Source organism: Xiphias gladius, chromosome 22 (assembly GCF_016859285.1).
Source record: "Xiphias gladius isolate SHS-SW01 ecotype Sanya breed wild chromosome 22, ASM1685928v1, whole genome shotgun sequence".
Taxonomy (NCBI): domain Eukaryota; kingdom Metazoa; phylum Chordata; class Actinopteri; order Istiophoriformes; family Xiphiidae; genus Xiphias; species Xiphias gladius.
The window spans coordinates 7288958-7308389 of record NC_053421.1 but is presented as its reverse complement, the minus strand read 5'-3'; the positions used below and the strand labels follow the sequence as shown (position 1 = coordinate 7308389).

Below are 19432 nucleotides of genomic sequence, written 5' to 3'. Positions count from 1 at the left end.
AAATACCATCACTTTACACACACTCTCAAATAAACCCACTAGACAAGACTCACCTAGCTCCAGAAGCTGTAATTGCACTCAAGTGGAGGATCCACTGCTGTACCCTGGGGCTGAAGCATCTCTATAATAAGCTTTGATCAAGAGCCATCTCAAGAACAATGTCCCACAAATCAACAAGCAGTGCTCTCCAGTAGATAGGAAAAAGAAAGGGAGAGGTGGTACTTTAAAAAATGCAACAGTTTAATCTGTTTTTGTTGACAATGGTAGGGAAAAACAACATAAAGTTTAGCAATGCACAAGTACACACTGTACACATATCGGCTTTACAACCATTATGATACACTTTGGTATACTTATACATTAAGATTAAAAAGTAGAAAACAAGTAGAAAGAGATGCAACTATCTATTCTATGATCAACTATTTTGATGTTGTCATTCTCTTCTAGGTTTGCATTTACTGGATATGTGTTAACATTAGGCAACCTGACAAAAACCTGTCTCAACATGAATCGGTTTGCAGTTGATGACGCACTAACAAACATGTCGACAGAAGAAACCAGAAACCACAACTAGACAATGCTATTCAAGCTATTTCACCCTTGCTGTATTTTCTTCTGCTGTAATCTCCATTCTCATATTTTACTGGAAATCTATGCAGGATGTAACTGTAACATATACAAACACATGTACATGTTCACAGAGGATTCACATTCAGCTGTCCTCTTGAATTCTCTACCAAGAGTGATGAGTTCAGTCATAACCTCCTGGCTTCTGACCTTTGACCTCAGAGTCTGAGATACGCCACCTAAGAACAAAAGGGAAAAGTTGAGAAAGGTCAAAGTGTATGTGGACATTTGCGATGCATGACATGCGTGCTGTACAATGAGGATTTTTGCTCCCCAAAGCACAGACGTACTGGATCTCAGCGGTGTGCTGATCGGCACAGCAACACATAATCTGCAATTAACGTCTACAAACAACAAAAAACCACAGGTGGTACAGTTTTAATCAACTTCAAAAACACACATTCAGATAAACAAAACCCAGAAAATAAATCAGCACAGCTCTTTCCTCTCTCTCTCTCTTCTTCCATCTGCTATTCCTGGGTGTTTGCCTGCTGCAGAGAATGGCTGCGCTCCACTGAGGGCTCTATATTGGGATGATGGATGAGGGCATTTGCCTCACTCAAGGCCCTGTCTTCTCTGTTCCCATGCCAATGTCTGCTCACCACTCAAGCGCATCAATGGTAATTCATACAAATGATAACAAACGGCAACTAGAGGTGAGCTGCTGCTAAAACAACTCAAAGTCCCAGAAAAAAAAAGACAAAGAGTGATACGGAACCAGAGCAGTGGGGGTCTAGATGGAGGAAACTGGCTTGTGATTAGAGAGTCGCTGGTTGAAGCTGGGGAAATGAAGGCAGAGAAAGGGTGCCCCGCCCACTCCAAACCAGTAGCACAAAAACATAAATGTCTAACATGAAATAAGCAAAACTGTTCAAACTTCAGCAGAAAATGGGGTTTTCCCATCCCTCAGAGCAAGAAGAAATAGGTTTTCAGGGCCTTTAAAGAAAAAAAAAACCTCTTTAAAACTGTTATACTGATGCATAAATTTGAATGTGTACTAGATGAAGGTGGAATTTAAATAAAAGCTACAACCTAGTAACCGATCAATCAGTAAGAGATTAAAAATCTCCTGTATTCACTGGCATATACAGTTCTGTGGCCAAAGACCTGTAGTAAAAACAACTGTTTCATGAAACAAACAAAAAAGTACTGGAATACAGGATTAAATCTGAAACATTTACTCCATCAGTTAATAGAGAAAAAAATAATTGGAAATTAGTATGATTATCAATTAATTTTAGAGTCATTTTTTCAAGCAAAAATCCCAAACATTCTCTGGTTCCAGCTTCTTGAATGTTATTTGCTGGGTTTCCTAGTCTTCTGTGATATGAAATGAAATCACTTAGGGGTTTGGACTGTTGGACGGACCAAACAAGTAATTTCAATATGTTAATTTGAACTTTGGGGAAAGGAAATGGGCTTTTTTTTAAAAACTATTTTCTTTTTAAAATTTTCTAAAAAATTGCTAATTGTTTGACCAAGACATTAATCATCAGATTAACTGATAATCAAAATAAGCAGTCGTGCACTAGATAATGAACTGCTAAAGAAAGAGGAAAAACCAATTATATTCTCTCAGAGGGATCCCCAGTATCATGAGGACCCTGCTGGACTTTCTTTGGATTTTCCAGCACATCTGTCAAATTCAGTCAACATGAGTCATCTGTGCAACATCAGCGGTGAACTCCAAGATCCATACCAGCTGGCTGAAGGCCTAGCTGAAAGGACAAGCATACTCAAGACTCACTACTTCCCCCTTGCTCCTGGACAGTTTTTTTTTTTTTTTTTTTCTCTTTGAATCAACTGTTTATATTATGAGAAGCCACAGAAACGGGTTCTCAGATAGTTTGTATTTCACCGTGTTAAAATTACATGAAGCTCTTTAAACTGGCAAGGACACTGACAGTAGGTCTGCCCAAAACACTTATGATAATATGCTTAAGGGTGTTACAGTTCTTTGATCTCATTGGAATTCTTTTGAGCTTTAGTGCAGGGAAATAAACCGTAAACTATCACTGCAAAGCCTTGAGAGTAATACATCTAGCTGTAGCAAGAGATTACCTTTGGTAGTTTTATTTTCCATCTCTACACAACAGCTCTTTAGTTGAAGGGACATTACAGAAGAAAGGTTAATGTCTGGGTATTAAATGTACTGAGACAGTGACAAAACAATGACAAGAGGTTGGTGTAAGGAAGTCTTTTGACTAAACACACACTCTTTGATGCTCGGTGCCAGGGACTCTGTTATCATAACACTCCAAATTTGGCAAGCAGCACGGAGAATATTTCTTCACACACAAAGAGAGAGAGAGACAGAGAGAGGTGTGGAAAAGTAGAACATGACGAAAGATGCTGCTGCTCCACAAAATATTAAACTCAAAGGAGTGTCCTGCATTTCAAGCAGATAGAAGAGATAGACAAGGATATAGTGACGGAGAAAGGAATACGATGCATTCTATTATCATCCTTGGGCGTGAGTCCAACACAAACAAACAAAAAAACAACAACAATTGGTTCTGAACACATGAACAGATTACTGAGAATTCAAAACTTTCTGGTACTTATTAGCATGAATGATGTTTCATAGTTGTTGAGCGCACACATGATTAATGAGAAGCACTCTCTTGCTTGCCATACAGCATATTTTAACTTGGTAACTTAGAAGAGGACTAAGGGATAACAAAAAAAAAAAAAAACTGGCGAGAAGCACTCTGACGGCACACCATAAGCCTTCTTCCAGTTGTCTTATATGTAAAGTAAGAATTGGCAAAGAGATTGTAGGGTCGCTCAACTAATTTGAAAAAAAAAAAAAAAAGATTTGATTAAAATATAGATACACATATTTGTGTTTATGAGGAAAATAACCATCCAAACAGAATTACAAATCGTTGTGATGCTGATCTTTGGTAAAGGTATTGTCACAGTAACCAAGAAACTACAAGCTACAGTTAGCTCCCCCCAACCTGAGTCAGTTATAACACCTTAAAGCCACATGTTGCCAGTATATAAAAACTATTTAACAAGCTAGGATAGAAGTTGGAATACTTGGCTAAAAATAAAGGATGGTTTAAACGGTTTTAATAATTAGCTAAGAGAGGTTGAAAGGTCCAGCTTCCACTCCAAGTAGCAGTGGTAAGAATGCAAACCTGACCAAACCGACCAGACAAAATCCAATTGAATGGGAACATTTTGTAACAATACTGTGACTGTTTTTCTAGTGTTACCTAACATCCACTTTAAAATCAGTTGAAATGGACCCATTTGGAACGTGACAGTTTGTGTCAGTGAAGGGGTAATTGAGCTCATTAGATAGAATAGATAGAGTCTAATGGAATAGATAGATTAATTCCTCATACACTAAAGCTCTAATTCAACAAAGTGTATCATTCCCATCACACTACAGATAGACAACACTGACATGCCATTACGTTTTCTTGTTGTTGTTCATTTTATATAAAAAAAACAAAAAAAAAAACAATATCAGCCTCATTTATATCATCAAACGGAGTTATCCTGATCTAAACACTAATGCAGAACAGCATCAAAGACCACCAGCTCTGTTGATAAATTCCCCTTCACATACATTGGTCCATGTGCAATGAATCGCGACGTGCATCTTGGGGGAAGTAATTTATTTCGACAAAGTGCAGTCCCTCCTGGTGTGACGCCGTGGAGATGGCAGAAAGACTGAGGCAATGTATGATCGATACATCCCCTCAGTTCCTCACTGTGAAGTACTGGATCAGTTTTTGGATCAGTTCCTGTCTAACCTACATGCGGGAGTGAGGAGGAGATTAATGAGGTAGGAGGGAGGGCGGAGGTGTTGTCTGTTCTCGGGCCCAAGAGTAACACTGGGAGCTGGAAGTGCTTTACACCCCGTCACACTGGCAGGCCTGGGGATGGAGGGCGGGAAACACAGCTGCCCAGACAACACTAGACAACACTAGACATGCTACATGCAGAATAATAACAGGCTGGGATATGGTGCAGGCTTTGATCTACTGAGACTAAAATTAAACTAAAACACACACACACACACACACACACACACACACACACACACACACACACACACACTTCAGCACAGCTACCTGAGAACTACATCATAGTGCTATGATAGTTGGGCTGGGCTGTTGGGAGTTGGTGTTCATATAGTGTGCTGATTAAAAAAAAAAAAGAAAATGAAAAAAAAAAAGTGTATTGGCCAGTTAGCGAGATTCTGGCTTCTTTCTTTCCTTTTTCACAGCAGACATTTGACTTGTCATAGCAGCAGAGGCACAGGTGTTACTAATAAGATTAATGAAATGGGAAAATATGGAGTGGAATTAGGTTGAATGAACATGATTTATATAGGGAAAATAAACATACAAGAGTTTGCTGATGCTACTGTGCTGACCTTTATTTCACTAAAAACTTGGATCCTTATTAATTAGGAGCTGCCTCCCCTATCATTGTTAATGATGGATAAAACTTGTGGGGTGTGGGGGCGTGAACCTTTTTCGGCTTCTGAAGGGGGGCATGCCAGAAAAAGTTTTAGAACCACTGATCTAGGCCATGATGGAAGCAAAGCAAACGTACTCTCATTCCATTACATTACTAGCTTTTCTTTGCATTTTTAAACTTCGAGTTAGCACAACTTTGAGAAGGACAATAAAGCTGGAATTATGCTTCTCCATGCTGCACGTAGGCAAACATGCATGGGACTTACGGTTACCCGTAACACCCTTCCTCTGCGTAGCTTTGCAGAGACCTTTACATGCATTGGTAACGTTAAAGGCTCTATGCAGCCATGGTCCACTACAGCTGTTAGACCTGATCAGACCTCCTCGCTCAGGATAGTGTTTGCACACACAGGCTGCGCTCGACTGACATCTTCCTCACTCTCCTGATAGTTCTGATGCACCTGTTAGGGTGGGATCACTTACACCGCCATCCTTCTAATAGTCACATCAGACATTTTGTCCAGCATGAAAAGCACAGGTGTAATTAATAAAACCATGGCCCAGGAACAGGTTCGTCTAAATGTTGTGCTTGTGCTGCGACTACATAATCACAGTGTCTGCCATGAAAAAGTTGTATCAGTACACAGACTTGCTGTCAACATAGATCCACTTTATTTCCACCTGAACGGAGAGCTCATCAGCCAGAATAAGAGAAAAGACCTGCGTGGGTGTTCTGGATCTTTGATATCACTATTCCTTATCTGTTCCTAATTAGTGATTTAAATAGTTGAGTTAAATTCGTTAAATCCTGTCTGAAGACTTGGATTGCTTTTTCTGATGGACAACAATGAAGTTAGTGAGTAAAATGTTAACAAAGCCTTTAGCCTATGTACTGTACAGTATATATTTACCTAAAGCATTAACATAATATAATTTTTTCTGTTATATGATGTTGAAGAGCTTGTGAATGGTTATGCCATTTGCTCCTCTCAGGAGTGGTTTTCTCACTGTAGCGTTCAACAGCCAACAGTAGGAAGAACATAGCTCACAACACCCTCAGATTTTGTTCCATGTTTTCTCTCACATAGCATCATCTCATCATCTCCTGCAGATGCAACTCTTCAGATCATTATAAGCTTCCAGACTGCCATCCCGCTGCATGCTGGTCCTCCCCGTCTGGGTGCTGGAGTGTTTTCCAAACAGTGTTTTAAACACGGACTCTCCAGTAACTCTAGATGACCCAATGATCACATTACCTTCCCATCCTCTGCCGCCTATAGGACAACAGGCTTCTACTATCAGGAAGTGTTCAAGTCCGTCAATTTATCACACTCTTTTTCCTGCTGTAACCACCAGACAGATGCTTTGTCCTATGTCTGGGTCGTTCTATCTATAGCTTTCTCCAGTACAACATAGCCTAATTTCTCCCCCCGCCTACCACTTGTCATGTTGTTAACTCAGAAAACAACAATACTGATTATCATTTGAACACAATGTGCAAGAGAAAGAAGAGAAAAAGCTCCGATATTGTCATTAGTTTGTCATCCCGAGGGCTTGTGGAATGAGAGTGACACTATAGAAAGCATTTTAAGGTTTGAGGCACAGTACCCTTATAACAAGAAAGGAGCCTACTGTGGGTGAAATAATTAGAATAGCAATCTGGTGGAAGTGAGCCCTCTATTACAAATTCCACTTCCTCTGAGGGGACTTACTGCTGAATTTCAACTTTGAAACTGTGTTATTCAAATAAGGCAGATTGTGGGTGGAAATAAAATAATAGTAGAGTCTTAGTTTACTTTGACATTATATGAGTTTATACAGTCTGCCTCTCATTCATTGTTGTTAGGGTAAACAAACATCTGTTGTTTTTTGTTTTGTTCTTTACAAGCACAGATTGGCATTTCCTTAGCCGTATGGCAAGAACGATTACAAACACACCGTCCCTTTCCACAAGCCAGGTAAGACATGTTAGCTGCATGGTGGCACGCATTTTTGCAGTTGTATGTAAAGTTACAGGTGCTGTGTGCAGCCATTTGAAACATCAACACATCATTATCAAACCAGCTGTGGAACCTTGGTATAATTTGACTGTTCTTGTAACTTACTCTTGCGACAATTCCTGCTGCTACGTTAAACTTTCGATTTGCACGGTACACATGCAGCTTATAATGATAATGGTGGCCGATTTACAACGAGAAATTCTTCTTTTTTGAAACAATGGACCCTAGAGGTTTACTAGCCAAGATCGTTGATTCAACTAGCAAGGCAGAGGTGGACAAAACATACCAGAGTTCAGTAATGAAAGGATCAGATTTTTCAGTGTCATTTTAGCCAACACTGATCCATTAAAACATGCCTGGACTGGCGCCGATAGCGATCCTCCGAATCGGCTCCAGACACCTCTAATATGTTACATTGTCATTGCAAGGAAGTATTCCTTCTCCAATGCAGATTTAGAAAGACTTCTTTCAGGCGTTCAACTGAACACCCCCTGCTTAGGCTGACAACAAAAGCAGCTTCGCCTGATGCACAACAGGAGATTTTCTGCTCGAAGATTCGCTCACTGTACATTATTCCAGCTCTCATATTTTTAAGCAGGTAGGAAAACTTGTTTAAGTGGTAGCAGTGACTTCCTAAACTTTCTGAGCAGGAAGTGGAGGATAATGGTGCTAATTACCCCTTTTCTCATGTTTAAAGCAGCAAGGAGAATAGAGTTGTCAGCAAAGTTAACACCTCCTATTTTCTAGTCAAAGGGTTTTCCTTGGCAACTCGGGCTAAATATAAACATTTTGCACAATTACAGGTGTATAGAAGCTGGAATAAGGCTGACAAAAGTACAACCTTACATTTGACCCACATAATCCCTGAAGCAAAGCTGGTAACTGAAAGCTCTGAATCATGAAATTAATTAAGGTGGGATAAAAACACTGTCAAGCACTAGTGCATAATGGAAGACCAAGGTCCTGTGAGTAGGAAGTGTGTGAAATAAGTGATTGCTGTCATCTTAAAGAGTTATTGCTGTTCTGCTAATACAGCTTTTTACAAAAGATGAAGATGAATTAGAAGACTTTCAGCATTTCTCTGCTTGTATTACACAGTGTCAGAGTAAGCATTTTAGTAATGCAGAAAAATGTGTGTACGGAATAAACATGCCTCAGTCATCATCTGTTGTCCCTTACAGTGCATAGCACTCGTCTCACCTCATAGGACCTCATGCAACGCATCGACGCAGGAAGTGTAGAGTTGCTGTCATCTATCACTTGCAGCAGCTCCTCACACACCTTCAGCGGCAGCACCACAGGATGTCCAATGGCATTGACCTCCCAACTAGTTACAATGCTGGAAACGCACACATACACAGAGGAGGAGTGATTTATAGTGACTGCCACAGCGTTATACAATCAAGATGATGCCCAGAAATAGCTGCTGTAAATCCCCTGATGAAGCATTTGCCCTGCCGTTTTAATCAAGTAGTTTTAAAGTGTAAACTGAACTGGATAACTAGGGATACATAAAAGTTTATTGATGGTGAGTATATGTGTGGCATCAATGTGTGTGCATGGTGGCGTGTGCATGTGTGTGTGTGTGTGTGTGTGTGTGTGTGGGGGGGGGGGGGGGCACGAACAGAAGGGGGGACTGAAAAGAGAAGAGGAAGAGCGATTGAGAGAAGAAAGATTGATGCTGTGTCAGTGAGTGGTGTTGATCTAGTTTGTTTGGGTGACATTTAGCCATCTGTGCAGTTCCTAAGAGGGAAAAAGTCTTCTCAAACTTTTGGCAGTTTTACCTAAGACATCCCACTGGGGAAACACTACTGCTTTGGCAATGTTTAAATGCATGTAAAATCTGCTAATAGCCACTCAAGCTAATAAGCCTTTTACTTAAATCTAATCAAGTCATGATGTCTACATAATGACCCAAACCATTCTACTTCTTAATTCTTTCTGCAACATAATGTAGTTAATCTGTCATCCACAGTAGGTTTTTATTAATCATATATCAGAATTAATTCTATGGAAAATGAGATGCCCATATTATTTCCATTAGACTCAAATTTCAAATCTAAGAGGCCTCCGGATTCCCACTGTACCGGACTGTGATGGTGTCTGCAACTTTCACTCAACTCATAATCAAGTCACTGCCATTAGTGACAAGCGTAATCCACTTATGCATTGGCTCACTGATTCTCTAGCCAATTATTTGCAGTTTTAACAACACATACTGCAACCTCTGGCTGCAGTCGGCTGTAACCGACTGTATCCCGAATAAGACGGCCATCATCCTGGGAATTCAGCTCCCGAGGCGTAACATTTAATTTAAAAATGTCAAAGATGAGTGATGAAGGATGAATGGTAAATTATGTAGGGGGAAAGGGAAGTGTGAGTAACACCAGCATTTAGCTTTGCTGGACTTCAGAGAAATGTCAGAAGTAGGTGAAATCCATAACCCAGTTGCTAAAAATGTGACGCACCTTACAGCCAAGACTCTAATGTGAAGCCTGTTTTTAACTGATGAGGAATCGGTGATCAATTTACTGTTGGCTTAAACACTGAGCAGCAAATAATAAAGAGGGCAGGGAGATTCATTCGTTGGGACGACTGTATCGGCCGATATTTGCTCGTTGCATATATATCAATATTTGCCTACAAGAAACTGCAGCACGGATACGGTGTATCAAAGATGCGTTTGAGATGGTTTAGGAAGAGTGTCACCATTACATAGTTTGTCCACTAGGGAGCAATGGCAAAAGATGTTTTCATTTGATTTCTAGCAATGGGTAACATTGTATCAGCTATTTCTTACTCTGAAGTATGAACGTTTGCCATGCATCACTTAGCTCATACAGTTTATGATGCAATTTAAATGGTCTCTTAGTGCTTTGACTGAGAAGACAAGCCTTCCTCCCTTCCTGTGAGTTTTGCCTCTAATTACCCTCTCTCCATCAGTCAGCCGGTGGGCTTGTCGAACTTGTATGAACAACAAAACTTCCCTGTTCTGCCTTCACTCTCTCTGCCTGCAGGGAGGAGGAGGGAAAAACGCTGATTGCTGATTCAGTTGAAAATAATGAGGGTGGAAGGCTCCTCCGCCAGGGTGCTGCTGTACTGAGCATGGAGAACCACATGCAGCACATCCACCTACATCTCTCTAATGCATCACAGCAAGGTACACAGAGCCTTGCTCCAGTCAAAACAACAACCCCTGTATGTGCAACAGACACGAGCCTGGCTTACGCAACTGACAACTTTGAGACGATGAACACCTTTGATGGCAATCTCATTTGCAGAATAACAGACAGTTACATCTGAGCAGGGACCCTTAGCGCAAAGTGCTCTATTAAGACCCAAAATCTGTTCACCAACAATGTAGTCTTTCATCCCTCGTGGTGAGTTGAGACACATTGTCATTGAGAGGGTGCGTGGGAAAGATGAAAGGATAAGATTAAGAAGAGAAAAACAAAGACTGAGGGGAGGTTTGGAGGGTTGGAGTGGTGGAGTGGTGAAGGGTACGGTAAAAGTCCTCGCTTACGCTCTCTGCTGGATGCCTGAGTCGGAGCAGGCGACGCAGAGGAGTTTCAGGGCTCTGGCAGCTCTGGGCAATGGACTGTGAAGAGCGGTAGAGCTGATAGACCTCTCACCTCCGACACACGTCTCCGGGACCGACGCTATGATGGAGTCGCTGTTCAGGAGCCAGAGCTGCAGGAGGAGCAGACACTCGAAATACAAATACTCAACATCACATGGGCAAGGAATCCCACTGATGAGGTCCTTTTACTGAGCCTCTTGTTCTGCTTGGGGAAGCTCAATAAACATATCTAACATTGTTTTGTCACTTTGATATTTTATGATTTATCCTAATTTTGTGAAAATTGATTTTAAACACGCCTTCAAGCTTATGACATATTTCAGATGCCACTACATGTATAGCCCATATAATATATAAAAAATAAAATATCTTCATCAAATGTGCAATTCAAGTTAGTGGCAAAGGGTTACCACTCCAATACATTTCTACATACTCTGGATTAAAAGGTCAACCAAAAAGAAAAAATGGTTGATTTTGCAATTATTATTGCAAAATTCAACCATTATTATTACCATTATTATTATTTTGCAGTCTGTGGGACGAGTAAAGCTAATGTCAGCAGGGGACACAGGAGCTAAATAATTTGTCATCCACCTCTGATATGATGCAGGGTCTTTGATTATGTATTTCGTTCTGTCCTCAGCATACTGCCCAAAAAATAAGTGCATTGAAGAGTTGCAATCTCTTTTTATTGCGGTGGTGCGTTACGGCCGTTTTACAAAGAGCCACTTGTAATAATCCACATGATTTCAAAGACGCTAAAAGCCTGGCAGTAGGCTCAACAACTCTAATAAATCACAATCAGTCAGCTTTACCTATCGCTTGAAGAACCTAACATACCACTCCTTCCCATCTCTCAAACAACTGAGGAGTTTATTTTGACTGAAAAGTAACGTGTTTTTCTGATTATCCCGACTTGCTCTTACCAATAAGAAGGCTTTTCCATCAGGAGTTTGGACAGAGAAGTGGAAGGTGCTCAGTGAGTTAGAGAGCTCCAACAGCCTGGCCGCTACTGTCCTCTCCAAGAAGAGAGATCTGTCCGAAAGAGACAATGTTGATTAATTTAACAATTTTGCATTCAAAGAGCCTATTAACTTTCAATCATTTAACATTCTTGGTCAGGCGCTCACGGTAAAACAGAATGGGGTTATCAGTGACTTTTGGCAAGATAAAGTTATGGAACAATATGTTAATTTTTACAGTAATGCATGTGCCCAGGACGAATTTTGAAAATGGTATCTTAAGACAAATATTGCAGCGAGTCATTAATTCATGTACATTAAAGGGGAAAGTGGTTTCCAAAACTGATGAAAAAAAAGAAAGAAAAAGACTGATGCTTGTGCGTAATCTTTGAATTATTCAAACTTGCATAATGGGAGATGTGGTTATTAAAATGTTTAATTCAGAACTAAAATTGTAACACTGTAATTATTTTTGAAAAAGCCTGAACACAGTGGTGATAAGCGTCATTCCCCAAAGCGTCAGCAAGATCAAATCAGTGTTGTGTCAGATATTGGGTGAGACTGACATACAAATGAACTAGAACTGACTTATAGTCCCTGTCTTGATTTTATTGTGAAGAACGAAAATTATACAACTACAGTCACAATGATTAACCTAGACAGATTCTGTGTGACTCTATTTTCTCTTCTACATCTCCAGCGTATAACAGCCACTTTTTATTTATTTCCCTATTACACAGCTTGATTTAACAGTTACGGTTTTTTCTAATTATGATCACTAGAAGCTCGGATAAAAACCCGCCTGTTAAGAGAAGCTTCTGGCTTTCTGTCTCCCACTGCGGGCTCCACCCACAGCTGAGTGATATACAGCTTCAGGGTCCCTGTGAGATACGATAGAAAAAGGCTCATATACACAACTGATAATCATGTTTATTTATGAAACTCTGTTTGGATGATGTATACCTGGTGCAACAGCCTCTCCCAGCGCTAAGGAACAGCTCTTACAGGAGATGAGTGCCAGTCGGCGGCAGGGTTTCTGTATGGAACAAGGGTAAAAACCAGAGAGCAATCACCACAATACACAGCTGTTTTCAACTGCCACTATAACAAGGATTGGAGACAGAGGAGGAGGGGAGACATATAAGGCAGGCACCGCTCTTTCTATCTGCCCGTCTTTCTATTTCTCTCAGTTTCAGTCATGCCCAGAGTGCCACCCGTGCAGAGTATGAGTAATAGAAAAATAGGGAGCTCAGTCCCCATCCAGATGGTTCCAGATTTTGACTTCACTGATGCAGCCGTATGAGGACTGGGTGTCTGTGTGGGTGAGTATGCTTTATGATACCACTATAAATCTAATTTTTGTGTTTCAATAAAAAATCTTTCACTGACCATTTGGTGCATCCACCACTTCCTGCGTCACAGCAGCAAGTATGAGTATTACTGCTACAATTCTTTCACTACCAGGCTTTTTTGTCTCTCAAAAATTCTTAATTGTCTAGGAACTCCAAAAACAGTGCCGAAATGCTGTTTTGGGGGCTCTGTCTTCCTGCTTAAGCAACAAACCATCACGTTCCTAACCTTTGGATCTTGACTGTCCTCTGCACCAACAGGGCTCACTCCCTCTGTGAGAGTCTGATCGCAGCTGTCATCTCTGGCTAGAAGGAAGAAGCTGTCGCCCAATAAACAATCCTCTGCTCTGGGCAGCAACTTCTTGTTAGCAAACGGGTCTGGGTGGCAACACCAGTCGTCCACTATGGCGTTCCAGTTGCCATTAGGGAGAGGAAGGACTCGCTTAAAGACTCTGAGGAAGAGGAAAAACGGAAAATGCAGTTACAGGTTTTTGTTTCTTTCATTGTCCATGTGGAAACTGTATTAATTGGATCTGGCTGCAGCAGGAGCTGTTATCTCTAAATAAACACAGAGTTCTGTGAGCACCAGAGAAGGTCATTGCATGCATTTTTGTAGACTGAATGTAAACGTAACAGATTTGTTGTACAGTTTTTATGGTTAAAGTATTAGCAGCAGTTACATGTTTACACCCAGCAGTTACGAAGCAACATTAGCATTAATTTGCAGTCATGTTTTGGCCACCCGATTAATATAAGTCCAATATTTACTCTCCTTTTAGCCCTGGTTTGGTTTCCTCTAACTCCTGAAGGAAATATCTGGCTCATTAGCTGCTAAATGCTCCACTATGCTTTACCAGCTACGTGCTGACCTCGTCTTTCTGCCGTTTGGTGCTGGGAAGGTAGTGTACAGTGGGTTTATCAGAGCTCTCTCTCTGAAAACAGCCTCCTGCTGCTGGAAACCAGGGTGGTAAGAGCAGTGCGACTGAAACACAAACAAAGTTTTGGGCTCTAAAACCAAACCAGTGGACTGAAGGATGCAGCAGAAGCTCATTAGAACTGAGGGGAACAGCAGAGTTGGGCATTTTCTGTGGGATCAACACTACTAGCAGCCTTTTTCACATTACATGTAGTCATTTAAGCCATTGTTAATGTAAAATATTTAGTGCAGCTTTAATACACCACTTGTCGTTATTCGTTGCAGTAAAGCACTTACTACACCCAGTTCGCAGTTTATTAGGAACATCCTGCTAAAACTAATACAGTCTAATACAACAGGCCTGAAGTTACTTTTCTTTAATGGAGGTTATAATCTTCAATTTTTACTGAAATTGCCTTAGAGAGGAGTTAATTCAACTGTTTGATCATTTTGGAAGCTGTTGTTTTGGCTGTTGTTGCACTGTATTTCATTATACAGCGAGGTGTTTCTGTTATTTAGCCTACCGTCACTGATATAAATGGGGTGGCCAAAATAATAGAAACACAAGTTGATAATACAATACAGTTCAACAGCACCTCAAACTTCAGCCTCTAAAATGATCATAACATTGAATCAACTCCTCTCTAAAACAGTTCCAACACAAACTGAACACTATAACCTTCATGAAGGCAGGATTTATCGCCGCATTGTTGGATTAGACTGCACTAGTTTTAGCTGGGTGTTCCTAATAAAGTACTAATTGAGTCTATATTTCAGGCTATATGAAGAAAATCTGTAAAGGGCACCTTGCAATGGTTGCAGTCAATCCTAGCGTTGATACTGCAGAGCAGCCACAAGACAGAACATATCCTTACAAAGCACAATGTGACATAATGTCGTTGAAATTATAACTTTTCACCTTGCTGCGAGCACTTCTCCTTTCTACCTTTCTAAGACCCTTCTGAAAGCAAGAAATATGTTTTTGGCAACTTTTAGTGGGTTATTGCTGAGAAACATACCCAGAGGGCAAAGTGTGTCGTTAATGCGGCTATTGCAATTTTCAGCATGTCACGCTGCTGACCAGAGAAAGCTACAAGCTGAGGGCAATAAAAACAATACCACTGTCCAGTAGAACCACCTCAAGGTAAGAAACACAATTGTCTTTTTTAAATCGGCAACGCAGGCCTTACGTCACACCCACTCTATAACCCTAACCCAATCAGGATGACAACAGTGGACTCCAGCTCCGGCTCCATCCATCTATTTCTCTTTCTCAGAATATCACTTCTACTGCTGGGTCACACCATCAATACACACGTGCTCCTCTTACTGCGGAGGAGGGTGTAAATAAAAACCCATTTCCACTGATGCTCTTCCCCGTCCGTCTGCTCCTCACCTGTCCTCGAGCAGCCGGGTCATGCAGCCCTGGCAGTAGAAGCAATAAGTCTCTTTTGTCCGGAGTGTCTCCATCACGCTGTCAGAAGCCTCTGTGGAGGGCCAAAGGCAAACAGATAAATGAGCCAGATTTGGTGAAAGGGCGGTAACCTTGTACTACAGAGCACAAAATCAATAAAGTACTGGGTGGAGAAGGTGGCTTGGCTAGGGAGCGGGCAATCAATCTGATTTTGATTGGATTTGTCAGTGACTGTCCTTAGCTATAACTCTTGTCTTACGCCAGGAGTCACACGAAAAATCTCAGGAAACGCCAAAAGATGGAGTTTGGGGATGTTATGCAGTGACTGTGGGGTGCACTTTTGATGATATGAGGTCAGTTCAAAACTTACAGGGAATATTTTCATGACTCTGACGATCAGTTGCTCGTGGGCCGTTGATTATCTTGAGAGCAAAATTTACACCTTCACTGTCTCAAAAGACCAAGTGACTCAGTCCAATTAATTCAGAATAGACAGCAAGCCCTAAATAGCTACCAAAAGACTTTGTTCTTGTCTTGGCACAGGGGAGTCTAGCAAAGCAGAGGGACCTTACACGTGTCTGGATGTGTTTCCATATTCATCCTGGACGTTACCTTCATCTGAGCTTCGTGCAACATTGATGCGCAGTCTGTAATGCAGCTCCTCTCCACCAGATTCTCCTGCAGGCGTCGGAATGCAGGATCCCTGCTCCAAGGTGACTCCTGCCGGTAAAGTCAGGCTCAGCTCGCCTCGCGGAGTCCGGATGTGGAGGGATGAATCGCTGCCTGTCACGACCACGTCAGCAGGACTTCTGGCTACATCTTTCCTGGAGAGCAGACAGGAGCAGAAGCTTTACACACACAGATTTAAAGTTACGTATGCCAGGCCGACGGCCTGGTTGCAGGATAAGCTGTTGTGGGATGACTCCCCCCATCATTTCACTACGTCCTTCACTTCAATGCTCCAAATTAGCACTCCAGTGAAGCTGCAGCAATAAGCCCATGAACCGAGTCGTCAAATAACAGAAAATTAATCAGCAACTATTTTGATAATCGTTTCATCATTTTACTCTTTTTCAAGCAAAAATGCCAGACTTTTGCTGGTTCCAGCTTCTCAAATGTAATGATTTGATTCTTTTCTTTGTTATATATTATAATAAACTCAATATCTTTGGGTTTTGGACTATAGTTCCAATAAAACAAGCAATCTGAATACATCACCCTTCGGCAGTGGGAAATTTTTTATGGGCATTTTTTCTGTACTTACTCACATTTTTAAACGATCCACTGAGAAAATAATCGGTAAAGTAATCGATAATCAAAATAACTGTTAGTTGCAGGCCCATGCTTATGTTAAGTCAAGATTAGTTTGTTCATACCTACAATTTTACAAATAAAAAACATCTGCAATACTTAGACACAGGACACTAAAGATTACTTATCATTTTGTTTTAGAGCTGCTCCCAGTCCTTATCTTGAGATAATTCAAGCAAACTACAACAAAGAGTACTCATACTAGTTATGACTAGGGCTGCATTTTAGCCTGGAAAATTACTGAAATGATACATCAAATGTCAAAATGGTTGTCTTCCGCCTATCAGCTTACTGCTTAATAGACCATCATACTCATCAATATATGTACATCAATATACATCCAACAATTCTGTACAAATGCATTTCTCCCTCGTCCGAGACATATGGATCCAGGAGAATCTGTATATTAGGCAGAACGAAATGTGTAGTTTTTTATGTCAGGTAGTCTGAATTGAGGCAGCATTTTATGTTAGTGAGAGTCCAGTGACAGTCCCGCTACTCCCTGCAGAACTGAGATTAACACCGTAAAGAACTATTATAGATAATGCCACTACAATCATAAATACTACCTCTGCCTCCTGCTGGATGATGCTGTCTCATCTAAAGGAAGTACTGAAAAATGACTAGTTCAGGAAGACCACTCGCCGAGAGAAACACTGTTTTAACTGAAAAACAAACTGGCTGCTGCCTGAGCAGCTCCTCTGGTTACGGGGGTGTACTTCAGGGGATTTCTATTCCATTTACACTGAGGAGCCTGTACAGTCCTACTCTGAGCGGTTGGGGGTTTTCATGTCATCTCCTTTTGTGAGAAACTCTAGCTCTCCTTGTCGTGTCATAACTTTCAGCCCCATATTAGTTGTTGAAAATGCAGTTATATGCAGTAAGAATAAGATTTCCCCCACTGTGCGGTTAGGTACAGAGCCACCCCTCCACTGTGAATTCAGTGCACTGTGAGAGAGCAAATGAATCACGCTTCATTTCGCTGCATTACAAATCTAATCAACCCCATCTAGTGTTGTTGTAGGTGTACTACATCCACTTTTTTAAGACTGTCTAGGATTTGCCACTGTATATTATACTGTACATGTTCAGTTATTTAGTAGGTAATAATGCTATATTAAATGAATCTATTCAAATTCAAGTTTACAACAGGCTTTACAAGCATAAAATTAGAAAATATACACTATGAGTACAAACTTATAATACTATTAACTTTTGTGATTTACGACATTATTCTATCAAATTATATTTAACAAGCCTGCCTATACAATATGATATCCAGGCTATACCCTGTGAAGCCAGGAGACACTGGGTAGACTCCATGAGTTTCTGGTTATTATGTGATCCTATTTTTTTTTTTTTTTTTTTTGATGGATTTAAAGTATACATAGCACTCCCATCAGGACTCCCTCCCCTCTGAAACAGCACAACATGAACATGCCATCTAGTAAAAGTAAAATAAGTATTAGCAACAAAATGTGATTAAAGTGTCAAAAATGAAAATACTCATGCAGAATTATATATTTTCTATTTCAGGATCATTACTATTGATGTATAAATACACACGTGTCTGGATGTGTTTCCATAAAATCCCATTCTGGGAAAGTGGTCTCAAACATTTGGACCCCACTGTATGTAGTTGTACTTTAATGCCGTAGTTTGTCAAGGAGGAGCAAAATTTAACACCTTAATATACTGCTGGATAGTTGGATCTACTGGAATGCATCATATTTTCCAACTTGAAAAGTAACTACGGATGTCAAATCAATACAGTGGAGTAGAGAGTAACATCTTTCCCTTTGAAAAGCAGAGGGGTAGAAGTAGTACCTCAAGTACCTCAACTTTGTACTTAAGTAAAGTACTTCAAACGCACCTATTTACTTTGCACCACTCCATATGTGTCTTGCAAATCCTCTTTTCATAGTGCGACTTGCTACATTTCTATATTTTTAAGATGCAATAAACAGAAACCCAAGTTTTCTGGAAACAAACTCTTAGTACCTGTGAACTGTATTTAATCTGTATCTTAAAGTCGATTTTATTTATTTTTATTTTATTTTATTTTTTTGTGACCTTCCCTGACCACCCAAAGAGAGAGACCGGTTACACGACCTACACACGTCCATCAGGTGAACTTATTCAGACCGGAGAAGCGGATAGTTTGGACTATAGGACTACAGCAGGGCCCTTTGTGACTCATTTTTGTGACACTAACTATCTTTGGGGAGGCTACTACAAGGTGTCCAACAACATAAGCTGCCGCTAGGGTTCTGAATATGTCACCGAAACATCGGTGTCAGTTAGCTTCTCCGTGATCTCAGCACTGTTTTCTAACTGCAGCATCACTTCACATTTACTGGGCTAAGTTAGCTAATGCGCTTAGCTAGCATAGTTTGCATGGTAGACCTGCCAATACATACAACAACGTTACCTAACTGTGAGTGTGTAACTAGTTATCTATTAAAAATAATTACCCGACAATAAGGAGTCCACTCTGAAGCCTTTTCCTCAGCTCTAAGAAGACTCCAACCCCATGTGTTTTGGTTGGCATCTCCAAGCCCGCCATTCAGTTAGCGCAATATTCAGGAAGAATAAAAAAAAGAAATCATCCACTAAGCACAGCTCGGTTTGACTGGGTGACCCTTTATAGTAACACCCATCCAAAGTAAAATAAACATAAGGGCATATTTTTCTGATTTAGGTAGTTGAATCCAGGGGTTGGTACTTGTCCGCAACGTGACGATACCACCGGTGTCAAGTACACGATATTAACAGAAGAGTATCCGGTCAGACATTTCAAGATAAAAAAGTGTTAAACAATCCATAATATA

At 40.7% G+C, this 19432-nt stretch overlaps 1 protein-coding gene across 1 annotated transcript; it reads right to left on the bottom strand.

Moving 5' to 3' along the window:
* Window positions 1-219: 219 nt before the first annotated feature.
* On the bottom strand, window positions 220-19383 carry ube3d (ubiquitin protein ligase E3D). The gene is made up of 10 exons (XM_040116661.1): window positions 19076-19383; window positions 15903-16114; window positions 15273-15363; window positions 13190-13412; window positions 12575-12647; window positions 12414-12492; window positions 11576-11684; window positions 10593-10759; window positions 8270-8408; window positions 220-806 (listed from the first exon to the last, which is right to left on the bottom strand). Exons 1-10 carry the CDS (start codon window positions 19165-19167, stop codon window positions 786-788), a joined length of 1206 nt encoding a protein of 401 aa, XP_039972595.1. The 5' UTR covers window positions 19168-19383; the 3' UTR covers window positions 220-785.
* Window positions 19384-19432: the final 49 nt, after the last annotated feature.